The following is a 19,944-nucleotide window of genomic DNA, read 5'->3' on the forward strand; positions in this document are numbered from 1 at the left end:
TATATTCTGATACCAGTATGGGTATTGTAGTCTTCAGGTTTTTATAATGAGTTCCGTGAGAGGAATCAGCTGTTTCACTCCCTCAAACCCGATTGTCCGAATCAATTGACCAGGCATAGGGAGATGTATAGCATCTTCAGGCCGAATACAGGTGAAAGCAGCTCCGCTATCCGCCATCACTTCCAATGGTCGATTATTTACTTTCATCACTATTGTTGGATCTCTCTCTGGCCCTGACACTACCAGCTGACACCCCCCTCTCGGGTCCTCTGGGCACCTCTAGAATCCTGGCTCCGGGCCCCTGTAAGGTTTCACTGGTCCCCGGGATGGCCTTGGTTGGCCCCTGAATCCTCCTCTAAAGTTTCCTCTGAAATTTCCTCTTGGCCTGTTGCATTCATGGGCAAAGTGGCCAAACTGTCCTCAATTATAACGTACTTCTGAAAACTGTTGAAAATTCGGATTAAGATTTCCTCCTCTTCCTCTTCCTAAATATCCTCGACCTCTTCCTCTCCATGTTTGCGTTTGACCAAAAACTGGCTGTGGGCAGGAAACGACTGGAACCACCGATGATGGCTGGGATGATTGGAACTGGACCTGGATGGGCTGTGATTGTTGTGATGGTTGGTTTAGTGGAGACTGACTCTGTATAACCAAAGCCTGCTTCTTCTCCTTCTTCTTGTTATCCACCAGTTGTATTTGAGTTTTCTGAGGGTCTCTTGGTCCTGCTCTTTCTGATCATGCTCCTTTTTCCTATATAGCTCCACTTGATGGGCTATATGATCCGTATAAACACCCTTTGCCATCCTTCCAAGGCCAACCACCTCTGCCAGTTTACTCCTCACTGGTAGGGGAAGCCCCTTTCTGTATTTTGACTCGTAAAATTGACTGCTCCATTTGATTCAAGTCCGGGTCATTTCCTGTGATATTTCTCCACACTTGATGGGCTCTTGACACGTAGGCCCTCGGGTTTTCTTCCTGTCCCAGTGGCTCAATAAGAATATTATCATTAACATTTGTTGGAAATGTATCTCTCAGCCCTCTCCACACTCAACCTCTATTTGCAGCAAACAGCTCCTGATCATTCACAGCAGTCCCCACATATAGATTAACACTGAGTCCACATATGCTATTGGCTAAACACACAAATAATCTATTAAATTTTAAGTAAAACTTCCCCAAATATCCTGCAAATAAAAAAAAAGTTCAATCCTATATAAAAGCTCAAAAGGCCGCACACTTCCACAAGGGACAAACTATCACCAATCGTGTTCCCCTTGGTAACAAAACAATCACCTAATTTTCACCCAATGCTCACACTCATTCATTTGAAAATCATCAAAAATTTCAATATTGAATCCCCAACGCAGCTCAGATCAGAATAAACCATACACAGACAATAAAACTCAAATTTGCAACTCTCAACAGTGTTTAAACCAAATAATTATACTCCATTAATTAATTAAATGCATTAACTGGTCAGTCCGTTGCCAAGCCTCTCTTCTAAATGACTACAGTATGTGTTATCTTTTGTATATGTAGACAGATGGATGTATTCTATTAACCCCAAATTGAGAAATATTCTTATGACAGCCTGTAATAGAAAACAAACTAAATGTGTATCAACAACAATGGCTATAAATGAGTGTACACACAAATGTTTAAAATGCAGATAACTGTTAAAAGAGTTTGTGGATAAAACCGCACTAGCCTTGATCAGCCTGGATTCAGGAGCTGCACACTCTGTCGTCAGCAAGCCTCAATCCGTGTGATGCACTGGCCAGCTGCCTTCTTGTCTGTGCTTTGGAAGATCCCAATTCAGACGCACTCCATCTCCTCTCTCTCCTCCTCACACTCTCACACCATAGGTGGATAAAGGAAGAAAAAGAGAAACCTTTACGGTGTGATCTGACAGCAAGCACACAACAGCCTCAACAAACGAACCAGCGCCCAATCATGTGAGAAATGCTCACCGTATTTGCCGGCTTGGTGCGGGAGTAGGTGCGCTGAAGTTGTCGGTGACGCCACAGGTCACAACACGTCCGGACTTCGTGACGCCAAAATTCTTGTTGTTTCTTAAACAGCGATGATGTGAAGATGATGAAGAAAACTCTGCTGACACCGTCTTGCTTGTATATAAAGAGGTTTATTACAAAAAAGTCCAGCATTAAATCAAGCACCATGGATTCTCTGAGAGAGGAGTCAGAGCCGATATGAATCTCCTCTGAATAACTGCTCCAACTCCCCACTTATATAGGTTGGTTGTTCTCATGAACCTAAGGTAATAATATGATTTCCTATAAAAACAGGAAAAGGGCTTCATCACATAAGATGAGGAAGTCATCCATCTCCCAATGGCACCTAGAACTTTTGACCTAAACCTCTTAGCTAAGGCCCTTAAATCTTTTTGACCAGGGGACTCCAAGCTAAACATAACAAACCCATAAATTCACATAACATATAGAACTTCAGATACTACAACCTTCCACAGTGACACAGCTCAGACTGATGAGACTGTAACTTGTCTCAACATTACCATCCCACAGATCACTCCTCCTTATCCATCACCATCTGGAGGCTTTTTCAGCAGGTCTTGTCCTGATGGCTCTGATCCTTGGCAACATGTGATCCCTGCAGTGTTAGTACTCTGCACATCCAGTGGTTAGCAGAGCTTCTGCATTTCCTCTGTGTGCAGAGTCAAAGCTCTGTGATGCTGAGGTCTTCATTCTGAGGAGTGATCAGGATGACAGCTGCTGGTCAACAGGAACGTTTGTAGTCCTGTATTTAATTATTGATGTGGGCACAGATTGTTACTGAACCATACAACTGCTGTGAAACATCCTCATGACCTTCTTCTTCTTGACTCATGACCGAGTCATCTCTCAGTCACCTGCCATCCTCATTTCGTCCCTGGGGTTATTTGAACTCATCAGTCATCTTTTAATAAGTTATGTCAGATTGGAGTGATTCATTTTTATGCCTCTGGGGTTTAAAGGTCAAGGTCACGTGACTTAACAAAACATGATTTTGGCCTTGTAAATGCAATATCACCAGAACTACTCAAGGGAATACCTTCAAAAATGTCCACTGGGACTCAAGGACAAGGTGATTGAATTTTGGTGGTCAAAGGTCACGGTGACCTCACAAAACATGGGTTTGGTCTTGTAAACATAATATCTCCGTAACGACTTGAGGTAATTCTTTCAAATTTGGTAGAAACATTCATTTGGACTCACAAAACACTTATTAGCCATTACTAAAAACGTCACAGCAATTATGACAAAAATTGTTCATATTTTATGACGCTGAATGAGGAGGGATGTAATCTGAAACTAGCTGCGGAGGAATACAAACGCAAGGTGGTAATTCTAGTCCTTTAAGTTGATGTTTCCTCCACAGAGTTCATCAGGAGAGCTCAGAGGTCCACAGTGATCAGTCTGCCCAGCAGCATCAACCAGACCTGGACTCCATATTTAAGGTCTGTGCAAGTACAAGTACATTTTTATTATTTAACTACATAGACCACAGATTAACAGCTGAACTTCCCCTCAGGTCCTAACAGTCTCCATGCTGCTCTGTTTAGACCAGCAGACCTTCAGACTGACACATCAATCACATGTTGTTTTCTACCAGTTTAAATGAAATGTTCAGTTTATCATCTGTTCCAGCTGCTGGAGGAGAACATTGTCACTTTTGTGAAGAACGAGCTGAAGAGAGTCCAGAGGATCCTGAGACCCGATTACCCAGAATGCTTAGAGAGTCAGAGGGAGGATGAGGAGGTGTTGTACAGTGAGGATGAAGAGCAGAGGAGGAGCAGCAGAGAGGCATTTCTGAAGATCACACTGAACTTCCTGAGGAGACTGAAGCAGGAGGAGCTGGCTGACTGTCTGCAGAGTAGTAAGAGGATTTCTATAAAGACTTGACATGGAAGATACAGGAAATATGGCACCCTTAGAGAGATTTACATTTCTAAACTGCTTTGTAAATATGCTGCACTGATCTACATCAAATGTAAAAATCATTCTAAGCTACACACAGTCACAAGCTGTTATCCTCCATTGATGAGTTTAATTATTAATACATTGATAGAATGTTTAGATTATGAGTTTGTTTTTTGGATTTAGTATCGATATTCAATGACTGATTTCATCTGTCATTTGTTTATTCAGGAACTAGAGCTGCAGGCTGTCGACATAAACTCAAATCTAACCTGAAGAAAAAGTTCCAGTGTGTGTTTGAGGGGATCACTAAAGCAGGAAACCCAACCCTTCTGAATCAGATCTACACAGAGCTCTACATCACAGAGGGAGGGACTGGAGAGGTCAATGATGAACATGAGGTCAGACAGATTGAAACAGCTTCCAGGAAACCAGACAGACCAGAAACAACCATCAGACAAGAAGACATCTTTAAAGCCTCACCTGGAAGAGATGGACCAATCAGAACAGTGATGACAAAGGGAGTTGCTGGCATTGGGAAAACAGTCTCAACACAGAAGTTCACTGTGGACTGGGCTGAAGACAAAGCCAACCAGGACATACACTTCACATTTCCTTTCACTTTCAGAGAGCTGAATGTGCTGGAAGAGAAAAAGTTCAGCTTGGTGGAACTTGTTCATCACTTCTTCACTGAAACCAAAGAAGCAGGAATCTGCAGGTTTGATCAGTTCCAGGTTGTGTTCATCTTTGACGGTCTGGATGAGTGTCGACTTCCTCTGGACTTCCACAACACTGAGATCCTGACTGATGTTACAGAGTCCACCTCAGTGGATGTGCTGCTGACAAACCTCATCAGGGGGAAACTACTTCCCTCTGCTCGCCTCTGGATAACCACACGACCTGCAGCAGCCAATCAGATCCCTCCTGGGTGTGTTGACATGGTGACAGAGGTCAGAGGGTTCACTGACCCACAGAAGGAGGAGTACTTCAGGAAGAGGTTCAGAGATGAGGAGCAGGCCAGCAGGATCATCTCCCACATCAAGACATCACAAAGCCTCCACATCATGTGCCACATCCCAGTCTTCTGCTGGATCACTGCTACAGTTCTGGAGGATGTGTTGAAGACCAGAGAGGGAGGAGAGCTGCCCAAGACCCTGACTGAGATGTACATCCACTTCCTGGTGGTTCAGTCCAAACTGAAGAACATCAAGTATGATGGAGGAGCTGAGACAGATCCACACTGGAATAAAAAGAACAGGAGGATGATTAAGTCTCTGGGAAAACTGGCTATTGAGCAGCTGCAGAAAGGAAACCTGATCTTCTATGAATCAGACCTGACAGAGTGTGGCATCGATATCAGAGCAGCCTCAGTGTACTCAGGAGTGTTCACACAGATCTTTAAAGAGGAGAGAGGCCTGTACCAGGACAAGGTGTTCTGCTTCGTCCATCTGAGTGTTCAGGAGTTTCTGGCTGCTCTTCATGTCCATCGGACCTTCATCAACTCTGGAGTCAATCTGCTGTCAGAAGAACAAACAACATCTCAGAGGTTAAAACAGTTTAGAGACAAACCTGAACCAGCACTTTTCTACCAAAGTGCTGTGGACAAGGCCTTACAGAGTCCACATGGACACCTGGACTTGTTCCTCCGCTTCCTCCTGGGTCTTTCACTGGAGACCAATCAGATTCTCCTACGAGGCCTGCTGTCAAAGACAGGAAGTAGCTCACAGACCAATCAGAAAACAGTCAAGTACATCAAGGAGAAGATCAGTGAGAATCTGTCTCCAGAGAAAAGCATCAATCTGTTTCACTGTCTGAATGAACTGAATGATCGTTCTCTAGTGGAGGAGATCCAACAGTCCCTGAGATCAGGACGTCTCTCCACAGATGAACTGTCTCCTGCTCAATGGTCAGCTCTGGTCTTCATCTTACTGTCATCAGAAAAAGATCTGGACGTGTTTGACCTGAAGAAATATTCTGCTTCAGAGGAGGCTCTTCTGAGGCTGCTGCCAGTGGTCAAAGCCTCCAACAAAGTTCTGTATGTGATCATATATCCATCTAGATAAACTGTATATTTTTCTTTAGTCAAGACAAAACTCACATTTTTGTAACTGATTTCTTTCGTTTTGCTGATTCCTCTTCAGACTGAGTGGCTGTAACCTCTCAGAGAGAAGCTGTGAAGCTCTGTCCTCAGTCCTCAGCTCTCAGTCCTCTCGTCTGAGAGAGCTGGACCTGAGTAACAACAACCTGAAGGATTCAGGAGTGAAGCTTTTGTCTGCTCAACTGGAGAGTCCACATTGTGAACTGGAATGTCTCAGGTTAACGTTCAGCTGTTTTGTATTTATGACTCTGACCTCTTATTTTCTTAAAATACTGACAATATGAATGTTTTTTTCTGGAATTCCTCTTCAGACTGAGTGGCTGTAACCTCTCAGAGAGAAGCTGTGAAGCTCTGTCCTCAGTCCTCAGCTCTCAGTCCTCTCGTCTGACAGAGCTGGACCTGAGTAACAACAACCTGCAGGATTCAGGAGTGAAGCTGTTGTCTGCTGGACTGGAGAGTCCACAGTGCAGACTTGAAGGACTCAGGTCAGGATTCATCTTTTTGTCAAGGCTTTGTATAATTTTTTTGATCTTGCAGATTTAAAGGACTCAGATTAGTGTTCAGCTGTTTGGCATTTAACAATCAAAGAGCTTTCAGAATTTAGAGTAGGTCTGGGCGATCTGGCTAAAACATCATGACAATGTTTCTGAGAAGAATTGCAAACCACGATGTGATTTACTTTCTGCATCCTGTTACTGCTTTGGTTTTGTTGTGAAAGTCATCAACGGAAGTTGATATGTATCTTTTTGCTGCTGTGACTTTCAAGTCATGCAGTATTTATGGAGGTTGATTTGTTTCAGTATTATTTGTGTGAATAGATCAGCAATCCATGTGTAAATGTGTAAATGCAAAAAGTATATTTTAAACTTACAAAAACATTTTGCAAGTATCAAATAGATCTGCAAATACACAAATTTCACCAATAAAACAAACTATAAATACATTTAATTATTTTACAAATAAATCAGAAGCATTTGTGAATATCTTCCTAACATTTACAACTTTCAAACAGGCATTTGTGAATCAATTTTCTCTTTGTGAAGTGAAAAAGCATTTGTGGATCTCATGTGACTCACACAGTGTTTTATCATTTACAGATGACACATTTACACACGGATTGTTTATCTGTGAACATAAATAATACTGAAACAAATGTACCTCCATCAGTTTTTGTTTAGACAGCTCTGCTATTTATTTATTAATCAGAAAGTTCAGTCACCGCTCCAGCTCGTCCTGTCTGACATTGTAGTAACTGCAGGCAGGTGTCTCCTCCCACAGATGTAACTCCACTGTCTCAGGCTGCAGCTGGTGACAGTGGTTCTTGTTCTTGTTCTGCTCCAGTGGGGAACTGTTATGTGTCGCTAGGCCAAGATCTCTGAGGCTGTAAAGCAGAACAAGGACTGCTGTTGCCATCATGGTTGAGCTGTTTAATAGTTAAAAGTGGGCTGGTTTGCAGTGATTGAACTTCTAAATATGGCACCTTCTTCATGAGACGATCTGGACGACTCATTTGAAGAGTAAATTATAAGTAAAATCGCTCACAATATAAGATCGTCAGTTCGCCTTGTTGTTTCTTAAACAGCTATGATGTGAAGATGATGAAGGAAACTCCGCTGACACTGTCTTGCTTGTATATAAAAAGGTTTATTACAAAGAAGTCCAGCATCAAATCAAGCACTCGCGATTGCCTGAGAGAGGAGTCGAAGCCAATGTGAATCTCCTCTGAATAACTGCTCTAACTCCCTGTCTATATAGGTTGGTTGTTTTCATGAACCTAAGGTAAAACATATGGTTCCTGTAAATACAGAAAAAGGGCTTCATGGCAATGGCACCTAGACCTTCTGACCTAAAACCTCTTAGCTAAGGCCCTTAAATCTTTTTATCCTAGAGCCTTCTGTCTAAGGCCCTTAAATCTTTTTGACCAGGGGACTCCTAGCTAAACATACCATAAATTCACACAACACATAGAACTTCAGATACTAATGCCCACTCCTAATATTGAGTATGTGATAATGTGTCATTCAATTTTTCATTTCACTTAATTTTTTCTTCTGGAATTCCTCTTCAGACTGAGTGGCTGTAACCTCTCAGAGAGAAGCTGTGAAGATCTGTCCTCAGTCCTCAGATCTCAGTCCTCTCATCTGACAGAACTGGACCTGAGTAACAACAACTTGAAGGATTCAGGAGTGAAGCTGCTGTCTGCTGGACTGGAGAGTCCACAGTGCAGACTTGAAGGACTCAGGTCAGGATTCATCTTTTTGTCAAGGCTTTGTATAATTTTTATGATTTTGAACTGAACTGACTTTTACCAGTATAAAAAGCTGCATGAATAGAAAATAAAAGGAAAGTGTTGTTGGTTTGGACATTAGGGTCCAGTGGAGCAGTGTAAACATCATGATGTTGTTCTACTAGTGTACAGTGAAGCCTATATGCCCAATTTGCATTTCCTTTCACACAACATTGTCATCCTCATATAACATGTTTTCTTTAAGCCCTCCCCCTCACCACCTCCCTTGAAAATTTCCTGCAGTAACATTTAAAGTATCAACACTTTGAATTCAGTAAAAACTCCAACTCCAAGAAAACCTGATACCCAGACCTGATGTTTGGAGCATCATCACAGACGACAGTCAGAGTCTAACTCTCAACAACACTGAGTCACATAGATTCAACCCTCTCACTGTACACCTGAATGAATATGATTGGATGTAACTGACCACAGAGCTGTGAATGAACCAATGGTTGTGAAGAATACTAGAAACAGCTGATTCCAATCAACCAGTACAATACACACCTTCAGTGCTGTGTCTGAACCAACATGATGCTTCATTAGTGTCAGTGACAGTTAGAGTCTTGTTACAGCTGTGAGCATCTGATGCTGATTTAAACTGGACTAATGTGAAAATTTTAGACTTTGCAGTAAGTCTCTGTTTGTGTGTATTCTTGTAATACTTATTTATGTTATGGAGGCATAAATCGTGTGTGTGTGCGCGTGTGTGTCTTTGTGTGCGTGTGTGTGTGTTCAGTCTGTCAGGCTGTCTGGTCACAGAGGAAGGCTGTGCTTCTCTGGCCTCAGCTCTGAGCTCCAACCCCTCCCATCTGAGAGAACTGGACCTGAGCTTCAATCATCCAGGAGACTCAGGAGTGAAGCTGCTGACTGCTGGACTGGAGGATCCACACTGGAGACTGGACACTCTCAGGTATGGACAGATGGACAGACAACAGCAGCTCTCACACTGTTTCTCTGTCTCTCTGACTAACTCAGGAACCCTGCTTCATGTTTCATGGTGGATATGAGTGAAGATGGATGAAGTTGATCCTGACTTTGTTTCTTCCTCCAGGGTGGACCATGGTGGACCACAGAGACTGAGACCTGGTGTGAGGAAGTGTGAGTGTGTTTTAACTTTGATTCATGATTCACAGCTGCACATGTTGCACTAGATTTTTACATTTTCTTGACTGAAGTACAAAGATGAATTTCTCCAGAGTTTCATTCAGGATTCAGTTTCTGTTTTTGTCAGTGAGGCTGGAAAGATGTTAGAATTCATTCAATCAATTTAAAATCCACAAACACAACAAACTGAGCACAGTGATCCAACAAAACTAATCAATACATTTCATTAGCAGTGGAGCCAACAGAAAGCTAACTTTGTTTCTTTTGGTTTTTAGTTTTTTGTCAGTGAATTTACAGAAGACTTTTGTTGCCTTCAGGTGCTGCTCCTAAGCTCGAACTTCACATGTTTGTCTGATATAAGTTTTGTTCAGAAATCCTTAAGTTTTCTTCCTGGATGTTTTTAATAAATCATTGTTCAAAAACCTACAGGTCAGGGAACACAACAGGTCATAATTAATGTCATACTGATGTTGAAAAGTTGAGTAAAATGAGCTGAGGTGGATTTATCTTCTACTTCCTCCCTGAATGACAGACCTGGGGACAGATGTTCGATACATCTGCACAAAAACCAGACCTGCTCCATTTTTCACACATAAACTGGTGTTTCTATAAACACAATGTGTGCACGTCACACAGACCTCAGACCAGTGCACACATGGTTTTCTAGAGCAGCTGCAGGTCATGAGGTGGAAATGGGAAATAGGCTGAGAGACTGAATCTTAATAATAAAACATTGTTCGTTGATGTTGTTGTTAATTTCACTTGCTTCTGTTCTTTTGCTGCTCTTTTCACTGACAGATCTACAGACTGCTGAAGCAGACACATGTACTGATACACAAACACATGATTCAGGGTGTGTCTACATCCATTTCTGTCTCACTGTGGGAGTGGAAATGAGGCTCCTGTATGTGCGTCCACTTCCACAGTGACTGAGATTCATAAAACAGAACCATGTGAACTCACAGCTTCATAATCCTGAAGAAAACAATGTGTTTGCATATTTCTGTCTTTGTGCACATATCTGGCCCCTGGTCAGTGAAAACCAGCTTAAAGCCAGTTGGTGGACCCACAGTCCTCAGACTGGATCTTCATTAACACTGAGTTCAGCTTTTTGCAGCTTTTGGACCAAAACATCCAGACTGTTGTGAAACTTTGTTGTAGCAGACGACAGTTTGAGATTTGATGTCAGAGGTGTGAACTTTGTGCTGAATGTGAGCTCTTTGGTGGAGCTGATGACAGTTTTAGAAAGCAGATGGTTCAGAGCTTCTTTGTGCTGCAGTGGAAGATGATGAGCCAGTTTTATTAGTGAGACTTTATTCACTACATGTGTTTATTGATGTGGATCCATCAGTCGTCATCCTCGGGTCCAGAGCAGAAAAAAAGCAGAACATTGCTGACATCTTGACTCATGTTCAGTAACTGTTGATGTTGTTAGAACTGGATTGTTGGATTTTCATTTAAATGTAATCAAACATTATTCACAGTTGAATATGAAATGTAAGTTTGAATGATTCACTTTCAGTAATTGTCAGTAAAGTTGTTGATAAATCAACAGATGATAAACTGCAGCTGTGTTGTGTCTTGTTCTCTCCATCAGATGCCTGTGAACTGGAACTGGACACAAACACAGTAAACAGAAAACTCAAACTGTCTGACAACAACAGGAAGGTGACACGTGTGAGAGAGGATCAGTCATATCCTGATCATCCAGACAGATTTGACCCTTGGCCTCAGCTGCTGTGTAGAAATGGTCTGACTGGTCGCTGTTACTGGGAGGTCGAGTGGAGAGGAGTGGTTCGTATATCAGTGAGTTACAGAGGGATCAGAGGGAAAGGAAACAGTAAAGACTGTGTGTTTGGAAGAAATGATCAGTCCTGGAGTCTGATCTGCTCTGATTATGATGGTTACTCTGTCTGTCACAATAACAGAGAAACATCCATCTCCTCCTCCTCTGTCTCTCACAGAGTAGCAGTGTATGTGGACTGTCCTGCTGGCTCTCTGTCCTTCTACAGAGTCTCCTCTGACTCACTGATCCACCTCCACACCTTCAACACCACATTCACTCAACCTCTGTATCCTGGGTTCAGGATCTTACCTGGTTCCTCAGTGTCTCTGTGTGGTCTGTAGGTGTGAGAGTCTCTCCTGTGGACAGAAACTCTGCTGACTGCAGCTCAGCTGCTGAAATCAAAGTTGACTCTGTTCACCATCACACACTCTGCACTGTGAAGCAGATCTGTCTCAGACTCAGACACTAAACATTCATCTGTCTGATTTCATCACTTTGATCATCAACATTTTAACTCTTTTGTCAAATGATTTTCGTTCTGTCTGATGATTATTTTTGTCTCCGTTCACTCTGCTGTTGTTACTGTCAGGATCCAATGAGCAGCATCCAGCTCTGTTCAACATGTACAACTGTACATGAACTGTCCACAGAAAAAGAAGGGCCACAGTTACCAGCTGCAGCACACTGGTGGTTCTTCACTCTCTGCATGTTTCCCATTAAAACCAGTTTGACAAACATCATGTGTTTGTGAAACAGCACATTTGTTAAAAAGCTGCATCATTCTGTGTTTATACTGCGCTCAGATCAGTGTGTAAATGGACGTCACTGCTCACACACTGAATGCACAGGAAACATTTGTGTTTTTAATTGATTGATTATTGGAGTCAAAATGTTTTGATGTTCAGTTTGTAAATTCAGGATTTAATAATCCAGGTTGGGATTAAAACTCTTCTGGTTTGTAGAAAGGATTTATCAGTACAAATGTTTTAGAAGAAGTGGAAATGAAATAAATATATCTGACATCAAACTGTACGTCTCAATATTTCTAATTCTGTTCATAATTCTGTCCTGACTGACTGAGAAGACCACAATCTTCACCAACATGAAAGGTGAATGCTTTTATTACACTTTGTACAAATCCTCACTGGTGTTCTGACCCTGGCTCAGTGGCCTCAACAAAAGCCAGACTCACCATGGTTAGAATTAATTAGAACATTTTTATTCAAGCAAATTAAATCTAGTGTGAGGTGTTGGAAATCAGCAGTGAGTGGTTTGCATGAGTGAGTGCAGGTGCTGTCAGGTGAAGGACTAAACCCTGGACACCACAGCTGTTCCAGATGTACCAATAAGCTACCTGCAGACAAAGAGAGGCAGATTAGTAAAAGGATCCCAAACCCCAAGAGGACCCCCAGGGGCCATCACAGTGTCTGTTTTGTCAAATTGTCTTCTGATTGATGTCCACTCTTATGGGCTCCAGATGTGAGGAAAACAACCTGGCTGAAGAACGAGACTGAACCACTGAAGCAGGATCTGTCTCAGCTCAGTGTCTGTCCTGATGCTGTCAGCTCCACAGGCTTTGACAGGTTTCAGATTTATTGTCCTGTTTTCTAATTCTTTCATTGTTATTAGGTCATCAAACAGGTTTTAATTAGTTTTGATTGTTGATTCAAGGATTGTCAGTTTTTCAGTTTGATGGCCGTTTACCAAAAATACTGAACATCAACATTAAACCATGGACTGAGGATCCTCACGCCACAGATGGATGAAAACAACCTGCAGAGGATAAAAATCTGAATGAATCCTCCTGTTCTGCTTGAGGCCCCTTATGGATTTGAGAGTGCAGCGTCCCATGATTTGGATTTTCTTTTATTTTTTTGTTAGTCCTGTTGTTGGGAGTTTGAAAGCAGCTGCTTCTCTGATCATGAGGGAGATTTTAAACCAGAGGCGGAACAACTGTGGGCAGCTTTTTGATCTGAAAACTGTGTTGAGACAGTAAATTCATCTTGTCTCCGCAGCTGCAGCAGCCACTGACAGTATTTTGAGCAGGACAGTGGACGGCTGTGTCGGTCTGTGGGTTTTCAGGGATCAGGTTTCCTTCTTTACCTGGAGAGAGGACAGAAATAAGTCATGTCAGGTTTAAGACAGACATGAGACAGCTCTGTCTCTCTGTCTGCTTGAGATTCACAAACTCTGTTCCCACAGTTTCTCATCAGTCTCCAGACCCTGTCCTTCCCTGTCTCTCCACCTGCTGTCCTTGGAACAGGTTGTAAAACGGCTGCATTTTCAGTTTTGTTGAAACAGCCCCCCCCCCCCCATTATTTAGTTAAAGGTCGAGGTCAGAAACCTTTCAGCCAGCAGGTGGAGCTATGGTGCTGCTGTGGACAGGGGTCGGGAACCTGTGGCTCTTGATGACTGCATGTGGCTCTCAGATCAATCTGAGCTCACGCTGCTCAACACGATCAGTCATGAATCATTATATTAAAAATAACCTTCAAAATATAAAAACATTCTCATGCATTTTCATCCATCCATCCGTTTTCTACCGCGCCTGTTCCGGGTTGCAGGGGGCTCAGCCAATCCCAGCTGTGCTGCGGGGTCACAGGAGGGGCCTCGATTTTTATTGGCTGACGCGGGAGCCAACTTTTTGAGGCCTTTTCGGATAAAGACAAGATCATCAAAGGAATAACAGACCTGCCTCTGTCAGCAAGAGCTGCTCACCATCCATCATGAAGGCGAATCAAGTGGAGGAAACAAGTAAAGGACATAAATGCAGCGCCATTGTTTCCCTGCTTTGGACGAGTCAACAGACCTCAGCCACTGATCCCAGTTCAGTGAGACTGAAGCAGCTCAGTGTGGAAATGAAGGCGTTGGAAATCCAGTCTGATCCCTTCAACAAGCAGTGTTTGCGTTTGGAAACAAGCTGGAACTCTTCATCGTGGACATTGAAACAGGTCGTTTACTTCACTTTGAGGAACTGAGGGGATTTAAAGATGCATCACAGCCAGTGACCCGCTCAGCATGTTGCTCTCCAGCAGCCAGCTGGCTTCACATCTCATCTCCTGCAGTCATTCACAGCGAGTCCATCACTCATCCACACCAGCGTGCAGTGGACAGAGCCGACCTGAGCTGCATCCTGGTGTCTCCGTCACAGATTTGGAGCTAGAAGTTGCCGACCTGAAGGCCTCAGACATGTGGTGAATAAGTTCAAATCACTGAATGAAGATTTGGAAAGACTTGCACGACAGAAAGCAGAGCTGGCCAGAGACACCAGAGGACGGACATGAAAAAACTTCAGCCCGAAGAGCAGCTGATTGTCCAAACCTGTCACAGCACACGCTGCAGTGTGTGAGTGTTGCAGGATGGACAGTGTGTGGCTCTGTGTGCAGGTGAGCAGTCACTCTCACACCTGGAAAACATCAGGACCAACCTGCGGTCACGTGTAACGGATGGAAGCCTCAACGCCTGCATGAAGCTGAACCTCAAAGTATCAACCAGACTACAAAACTGCACATCAGTGTCAGTAACATACCATGGAACCTGGAGCACATCCAGCCCAATCATCAATAGTTAGAGCAACCTTGCTGTGGTTACCCATTAATTTTATAAGGGCTGGCGACACTTTAGTATGATATCTTACCCTAACTGCAGTGACTTTGATGGCATTGTAAAGCACTTTGGGTGGACTGCTGTTGTTTTTACACGTTCAGTATAAATGAAAGTGACTTGCTAAAGATAGTAAATCTGATCTGCAGGAAGTTTCAAACAAGAACCAGAAGCCAACCACCAGGATCAGTTGAGAGAATATTTACTTGCCTATTTATTTATATTAAAAGCTCTTTAATATAATGGGCAAGCTTATGTTTGATTTATTTTTTGGCGTCTATATTTAAATCTGAAAGCGCGGGTTTTCCACCCATTTAACACATGAGGGCAGTGTACAAAACAGTGTCGCTCTCCTCTGCTCTGATTCTTCCACACCCCTTCATGCTCAACCACTTCCACAGTTACAGGTGTTTGTTCCCCAGTTTAATGTTCTTATATTGTTATTCATATAACTCTGGCAGAGATTGCCGAGTCTGGGCGGAGACAGCCGGTGTCCTGACGAGTTTTACCGGTCTGTCTCATGGACAGACAGTGAATTAGAAACCAGAAAACACAAGGTCAAGAAAAAACATCAGCTTCAAGTGACACAAAAGCTAAAGCTAGGAATCACAGAGAATCCTCAGATCAGGATACTCCACAGACAATATGAGGGACACTGACTGTAGTTAATTAGAAAATCCATTAAATGTCCTCAGTGATAAATTAAAATGCTGAATGCAGGAACTGCATCTCTTTTTAATTAAACCCCCCACATAAGAGCTGTTGAGTGCAAATAATGACCTAATACAGCAAAAAACATACTCCAAGTGTAGACCTGCTTGTAAATGTCATAACCTAACAGGTCTCATCCAGATTTTAAATTGGATATAAAGTTCCAGACTTGACACACCCATCAAGGTGTAAGAAATTACATTTAACATTTTATGACCTCACATCATCAGAGCCTCATTCACTGTTAGAGAACAAACACATTTTAAGGTTCTCGCTTTGGTTTCTAACCTGAGAGGAGAGAGCTGCGTGTTCATTAATATTGCTTTGTTATCCTTTAAATGCACAATCCATGATTATAATATAGAGCTTCATCCTCAAAGCATCTGGTGCAGAAAAAAAACAGACTGAAATTATAAATGTTAAAGTTGTTATAGAAGCCTATACTTTATTCTAATGATCACATAAACTTGAAAATGTAAATTTTCACTCATGGATGTGGAGGATCACACTGGACATGACTTATTGAATATGAACAAATCAGGAGAAACAGTCAACAGAATCAGAATCAGAATCAGAATCGCCTTTATTGTCATTATACATAGTACAACGAAATTTGAGCGCTGCTCCCTTGGTGCAAGCAATGGTAATTAAATAAAATAAATAGAAACTTAAAGAGAACACAAAATTAAAATAAAGGAGGTATAAAAGGGCAAGTAATATGTACAGATATTTACACGTGGTATGAATGAAAACCCGATTATTGCACTTTAGGCCCAGTTTATTGCACAGGTAATTGGTAGTTATTATGTGATCATCCGGTCATCCGGATTTCTTTTTGTCTTTGTTGACTGCAGTGATAGCCCTCGGGAAGAAGCAATCTCTGAGTCTGTTGGTCCTTGTTTTGTGTGACCTGTACCTTCGGCCCGACGGTAACAGGTCGAACAGGTGGTTATAGGGGTGGGAGGGGTCCTTGATGATGTTGCCAGCTCTGCTCAGATAGCGAGAGTTGGCAATGTCCTCCAGGCTGGGCAGAGAGCAGCCAGTGATCTTCTGGGCTGTGCAGACGACCCTCTGTAGTGCTCTCCTGTCAGCTGCTGAGCACCCCGCGTACCACGCTGTGATGCAGTACGCCAGGATGCTCTCTATGGTGGCTCTGTAGAAGGTCACCAGCAGCCTCTCCTCCAGGTTGTTCCTCCTGAGCACTCTCAGGAAGTGGAGACGCTGCTGGGCTTTCCTCACCACCGCCGAGGTGTTCGCAGTCCAGGAGAGGTCGTCGGAAATCTGTACACCCAAGAATCTCATGGTGTGGACTCTTTCCACACAGTCCCCGTGGATGTAAAGTGCGGCCGGGTCCTCTCCGCCCTTCCTGAAGTCCAAAATGAGTTCCTTAGTTTTTGTGGTGTTCAGTTGGAGGTTGTTTACCGAACACCATGCAGTCAGTCTTTTGACCTCATCTCTGTAGTTGGACTCATCCCCCCCTGAGATGAGTCCGACCACGGTTGTGTCGTCCGCAAACTTTATGAGGGTATTTGAGAGGTGTGTCGGGGAGCAGTCGGATGTGTAGAGTGTGAACAGTAAGGGACTCAGAACACATTCTTGTGGAGAGCTGGTGTTGAGTGTGATGGTGCTGGACAGGTGGGGGCCAAATCTGACAGTCTGTGAGCGGTTTGTCAGGAAGTCCTTAATCCAGAAGCAGATGGGGGTGGAGAGGCCCAGGTGGGACAGTTTCTGGATCAGGATCTCCGGGATGATGTGGTTGAAAGCAGAGCTGAAGTCCAGGAAGAGCATCCTCACGTAGCTGCCCGGGTGTTCCAGATGACTCAGTGCGGTGTGGAGCGCTGTGGTGATAGCGTCCTCGGTGGATCGGTTTGCCCTGTAGGCAAACTGGTGGGGGTCCAGAGTGGGAGGCAGACAAGTCCTGATGTGCTGAGAGACCAGTTTCTCGAAGCACTTCATGACCACAGGCGTAAGTGCAACAGGCCTGTAGTCGTTGGGGCTGTCCACTGCTGTCTTCTTGGGGATGGGGATGATGGTGGAGGTCTTAAGGCAGGGTGGGACGATGGCCAAAGACAGGGACAGGTTGAAAATTGTGGTGAACACTCCCGCCAGTTGGTCCGCACACGCTCTGAGCACCTTGCTGGGTACTCCGTTGGGTCCGGTTGCCTTCCTGGGGTTCACTGTCCTAAGCACACGTCTCACTTCCTGCTCCTGAAGTGTTGCATTTGAAAGCATTTAATCTTTTGCAGTCAGTCAGGTGTGAGTGGTTACAGCTGAGTGGTTATATTTCTACAAACAAAAGAAATCGTACATACAGGTCAAATCATATTACCTTGAACAAAGCAACAAACAATTCTAAATCAAAATCAGTTCATCAATACATTTTGACTTCAAAAATATAATCATGTGAGAACAAACCAAGGAGATTAGATGCACTACTTAACAAAATAAACATGACTTGAGGAAATATAATGAAATAAACGACTCACTCAACACTCAGGGACAAAGGAGAGATGATGGAGGGAAGCAGCTGAAGGTCAAACAGAATGAGCTCAGGACACAGAACAAAGAAAACTCAAGGCACCCGTGTGAGCTGCCCAGTCAGCTCTTCAGGTCAGCAGTCATGTGACCCACCTCCAACAGGATGTGTTATTTAAATAAAAAAATCTTCAAAGACTCCATCTGCCCCACAGTGACAATATTCAAATACAATAAGTGAACAGCTCCTTCAGTCCATTCATTTATACTTATGTCACTACTCTCTTGGTGTGTATGAAAGTCTAGTCAGCTGATCTGAATGGATGTGTGTGCCTCTGCAGTTAGTTAGTTGCCGTGGTGACGGTCACTCCTCAGTCATGGTTAGACACACCTCTCAAACTCTGGCCTGCCAACCAGAACTACCACCTGAAGCTTCGTATTTCCTGAGAGAGATAACTCTGCTGAATGCAGTGACAGAAACTACTTGTCTGTGGTGTCAAGATGTCGCCCCTTTACTTGTGATTTTCTGGTGTCGGTGACATTGGACTGGATGGACAGTTGTAAGGTCGACCTGCTGCTGCTGCTCAGAGGCTCATGGTTCAAACTGAAGTCACTGTGCTTCAGCAGTCACAGTGTGTGAAAGACGACAATCTGGGACAAAATAATGAATCTAGAGTGAAATTTGTGGCCATGAGGACGTGTTAAACAGAAAAATGGTTCAGACCAGTGCTACCACCACCCTACACACATGTTCCATCACATAAACACCAATACAAAAATCTAAAAAGCTCCAGAATGGTTCACGAAACTTGAACTTTCACTGGGTAAAAACTATGAACTTAAAAGTTGAATACATGAGGTTTGAATGGAGTGTCTAGCTGACAGTATGAATGAGTAGAAAAGGCTGAAAAATGCAGGAAAAACTGTGAAAAATTAACGTAACAATCAATCGTCAAAATTGATGCTTATTAATTTTCTGCCATTCAACTAATCAACTAATTGACTGATCGGTGCAGCTCTAACAGAGTCAGATTATATCAGGTTTAATTTAGGTTAAAGGTTTAATATAAATTAAAACCAATATATGTAGAAAAGTAAATTCTTGGAAACTTTTAATCTCTCCTCCTTCTTTTTTTTCCCTTTTGCATTGAATATTATATTTTGTTACTTGGAGTATTAATGTGTTGTTATATGTGTGTGTGTGTGTGTGTGTGTGTGTGTGTGTGTGTGTGTGTGTGTGTGTGTGTTTTAATGAAGATAATGAAGTTGAGCCAAATGCAATTTTCCTCTTTTTGAACAATAAAACTGCACTATGCTCTAATAAATGCAGTGCAAACCTGCATATCCACAATATTTGTGTTAAAAATAGTAACTTTTCCCAAAAAGGTTATTGAACAACAAAGGTCACACACTATGCAAGATAATGCAAAGATATATTTAATAGAAACATTTCCATGCTGTAGTTAAATAATAATGTTTTAAGAGCATATTTATGTCAAAAGGTACAAAATAGGACAAGGACGATGGAATAAACAAGTAAATAAATTAATCAATAAAAATACATTTTAATATACTAAAGCTGAGGTTCCATTTTGGCTTTTTAGGTCGTTCATCCATGAAAAAGACCTTAAATTATTTGCATCCCTGTATTGAATTATAAAAAGATGTTTACCACAAAATAAATTTCTCTTTCACTGGATGTGAAGTAAAACGCGAAGAGGTCGTTTTTAGTTTCTCTTTTCCGGTTGGTTTTCAAAATAAAGGACGCGAGTCATGACCAAAATAAAAATGATTCTTGATGAAATCTTTCCTGACTAAGAAGTGTAATGTAATGTACATCTTGATTGTGTAGAACATTTACAGCCTCAGGTAATATATTTACAGGAATGTGTGAGATATGTGAGATATGTGCCGAGATCGTAAGTTAGTCAACATACAATAA

At 42.6% G+C, this 19,944-nt stretch overlaps 1 protein-coding gene across 13 annotated transcripts in view; it reads left to right on the forward strand.

Annotated features, from left to right (window-relative positions):
• Positions 1-12,245, forward strand: part of LOC139612233 (NACHT, LRR and PYD domains-containing protein 3-like) — a 43,373-nt gene extending 31,128 nt beyond the window's left edge. For 8 of the 13 annotated variants that reach the window (XM_071467580.1, XM_071467583.1, XM_071467584.1 and 5 more), the window contains 9 exons: positions 3,397-3,475; positions 3,666-3,894; positions 4,167-5,970; positions 6,077-6,250; positions 6,345-6,518; positions 8,102-8,275; positions 9,060-9,233; positions 9,375-9,421; positions 11,025-12,245. In XM_071467580.1, coding sequence (XP_071323681.1) covers positions 3,397-3,475; positions 3,666-3,894; positions 4,167-5,970; positions 6,077-6,250; positions 6,345-6,518; positions 8,102-8,275; positions 9,060-9,233; positions 9,375-9,421; positions 11,025-11,554 — 3,385 coding nt within the window. In that variant the 3' untranslated portion in view covers positions 11,555-12,245. The remainder of the gene's footprint in view (positions 1-3,396; positions 3,476-3,665; positions 3,895-4,166; positions 5,971-6,076; positions 6,251-6,344; positions 6,519-8,101; positions 8,276-9,059; positions 9,234-9,374; positions 9,422-11,024) is intronic. The other 5 variants (XM_071467574.1, XM_071467577.1, XM_071467578.1 and 2 more) reach the window with 1 other exon arrangement.
• The last annotated feature ends 7,699 nt before the right edge of the window (positions 12,246-19,944 follow it).

This window comes from Trachinotus anak, unplaced genomic scaffold (assembly GCF_046630095.1).
Source record: "Trachinotus anak isolate AG129_WGS33_773 ecotype Australia unplaced genomic scaffold, CSIRO_AGI_Tana_v1 ptg000031l, whole genome shotgun sequence".
In the NCBI taxonomy this organism is placed as follows: Eukaryota; Metazoa; Chordata; class Actinopteri; order Carangiformes; family Carangidae; genus Trachinotus; species Trachinotus anak.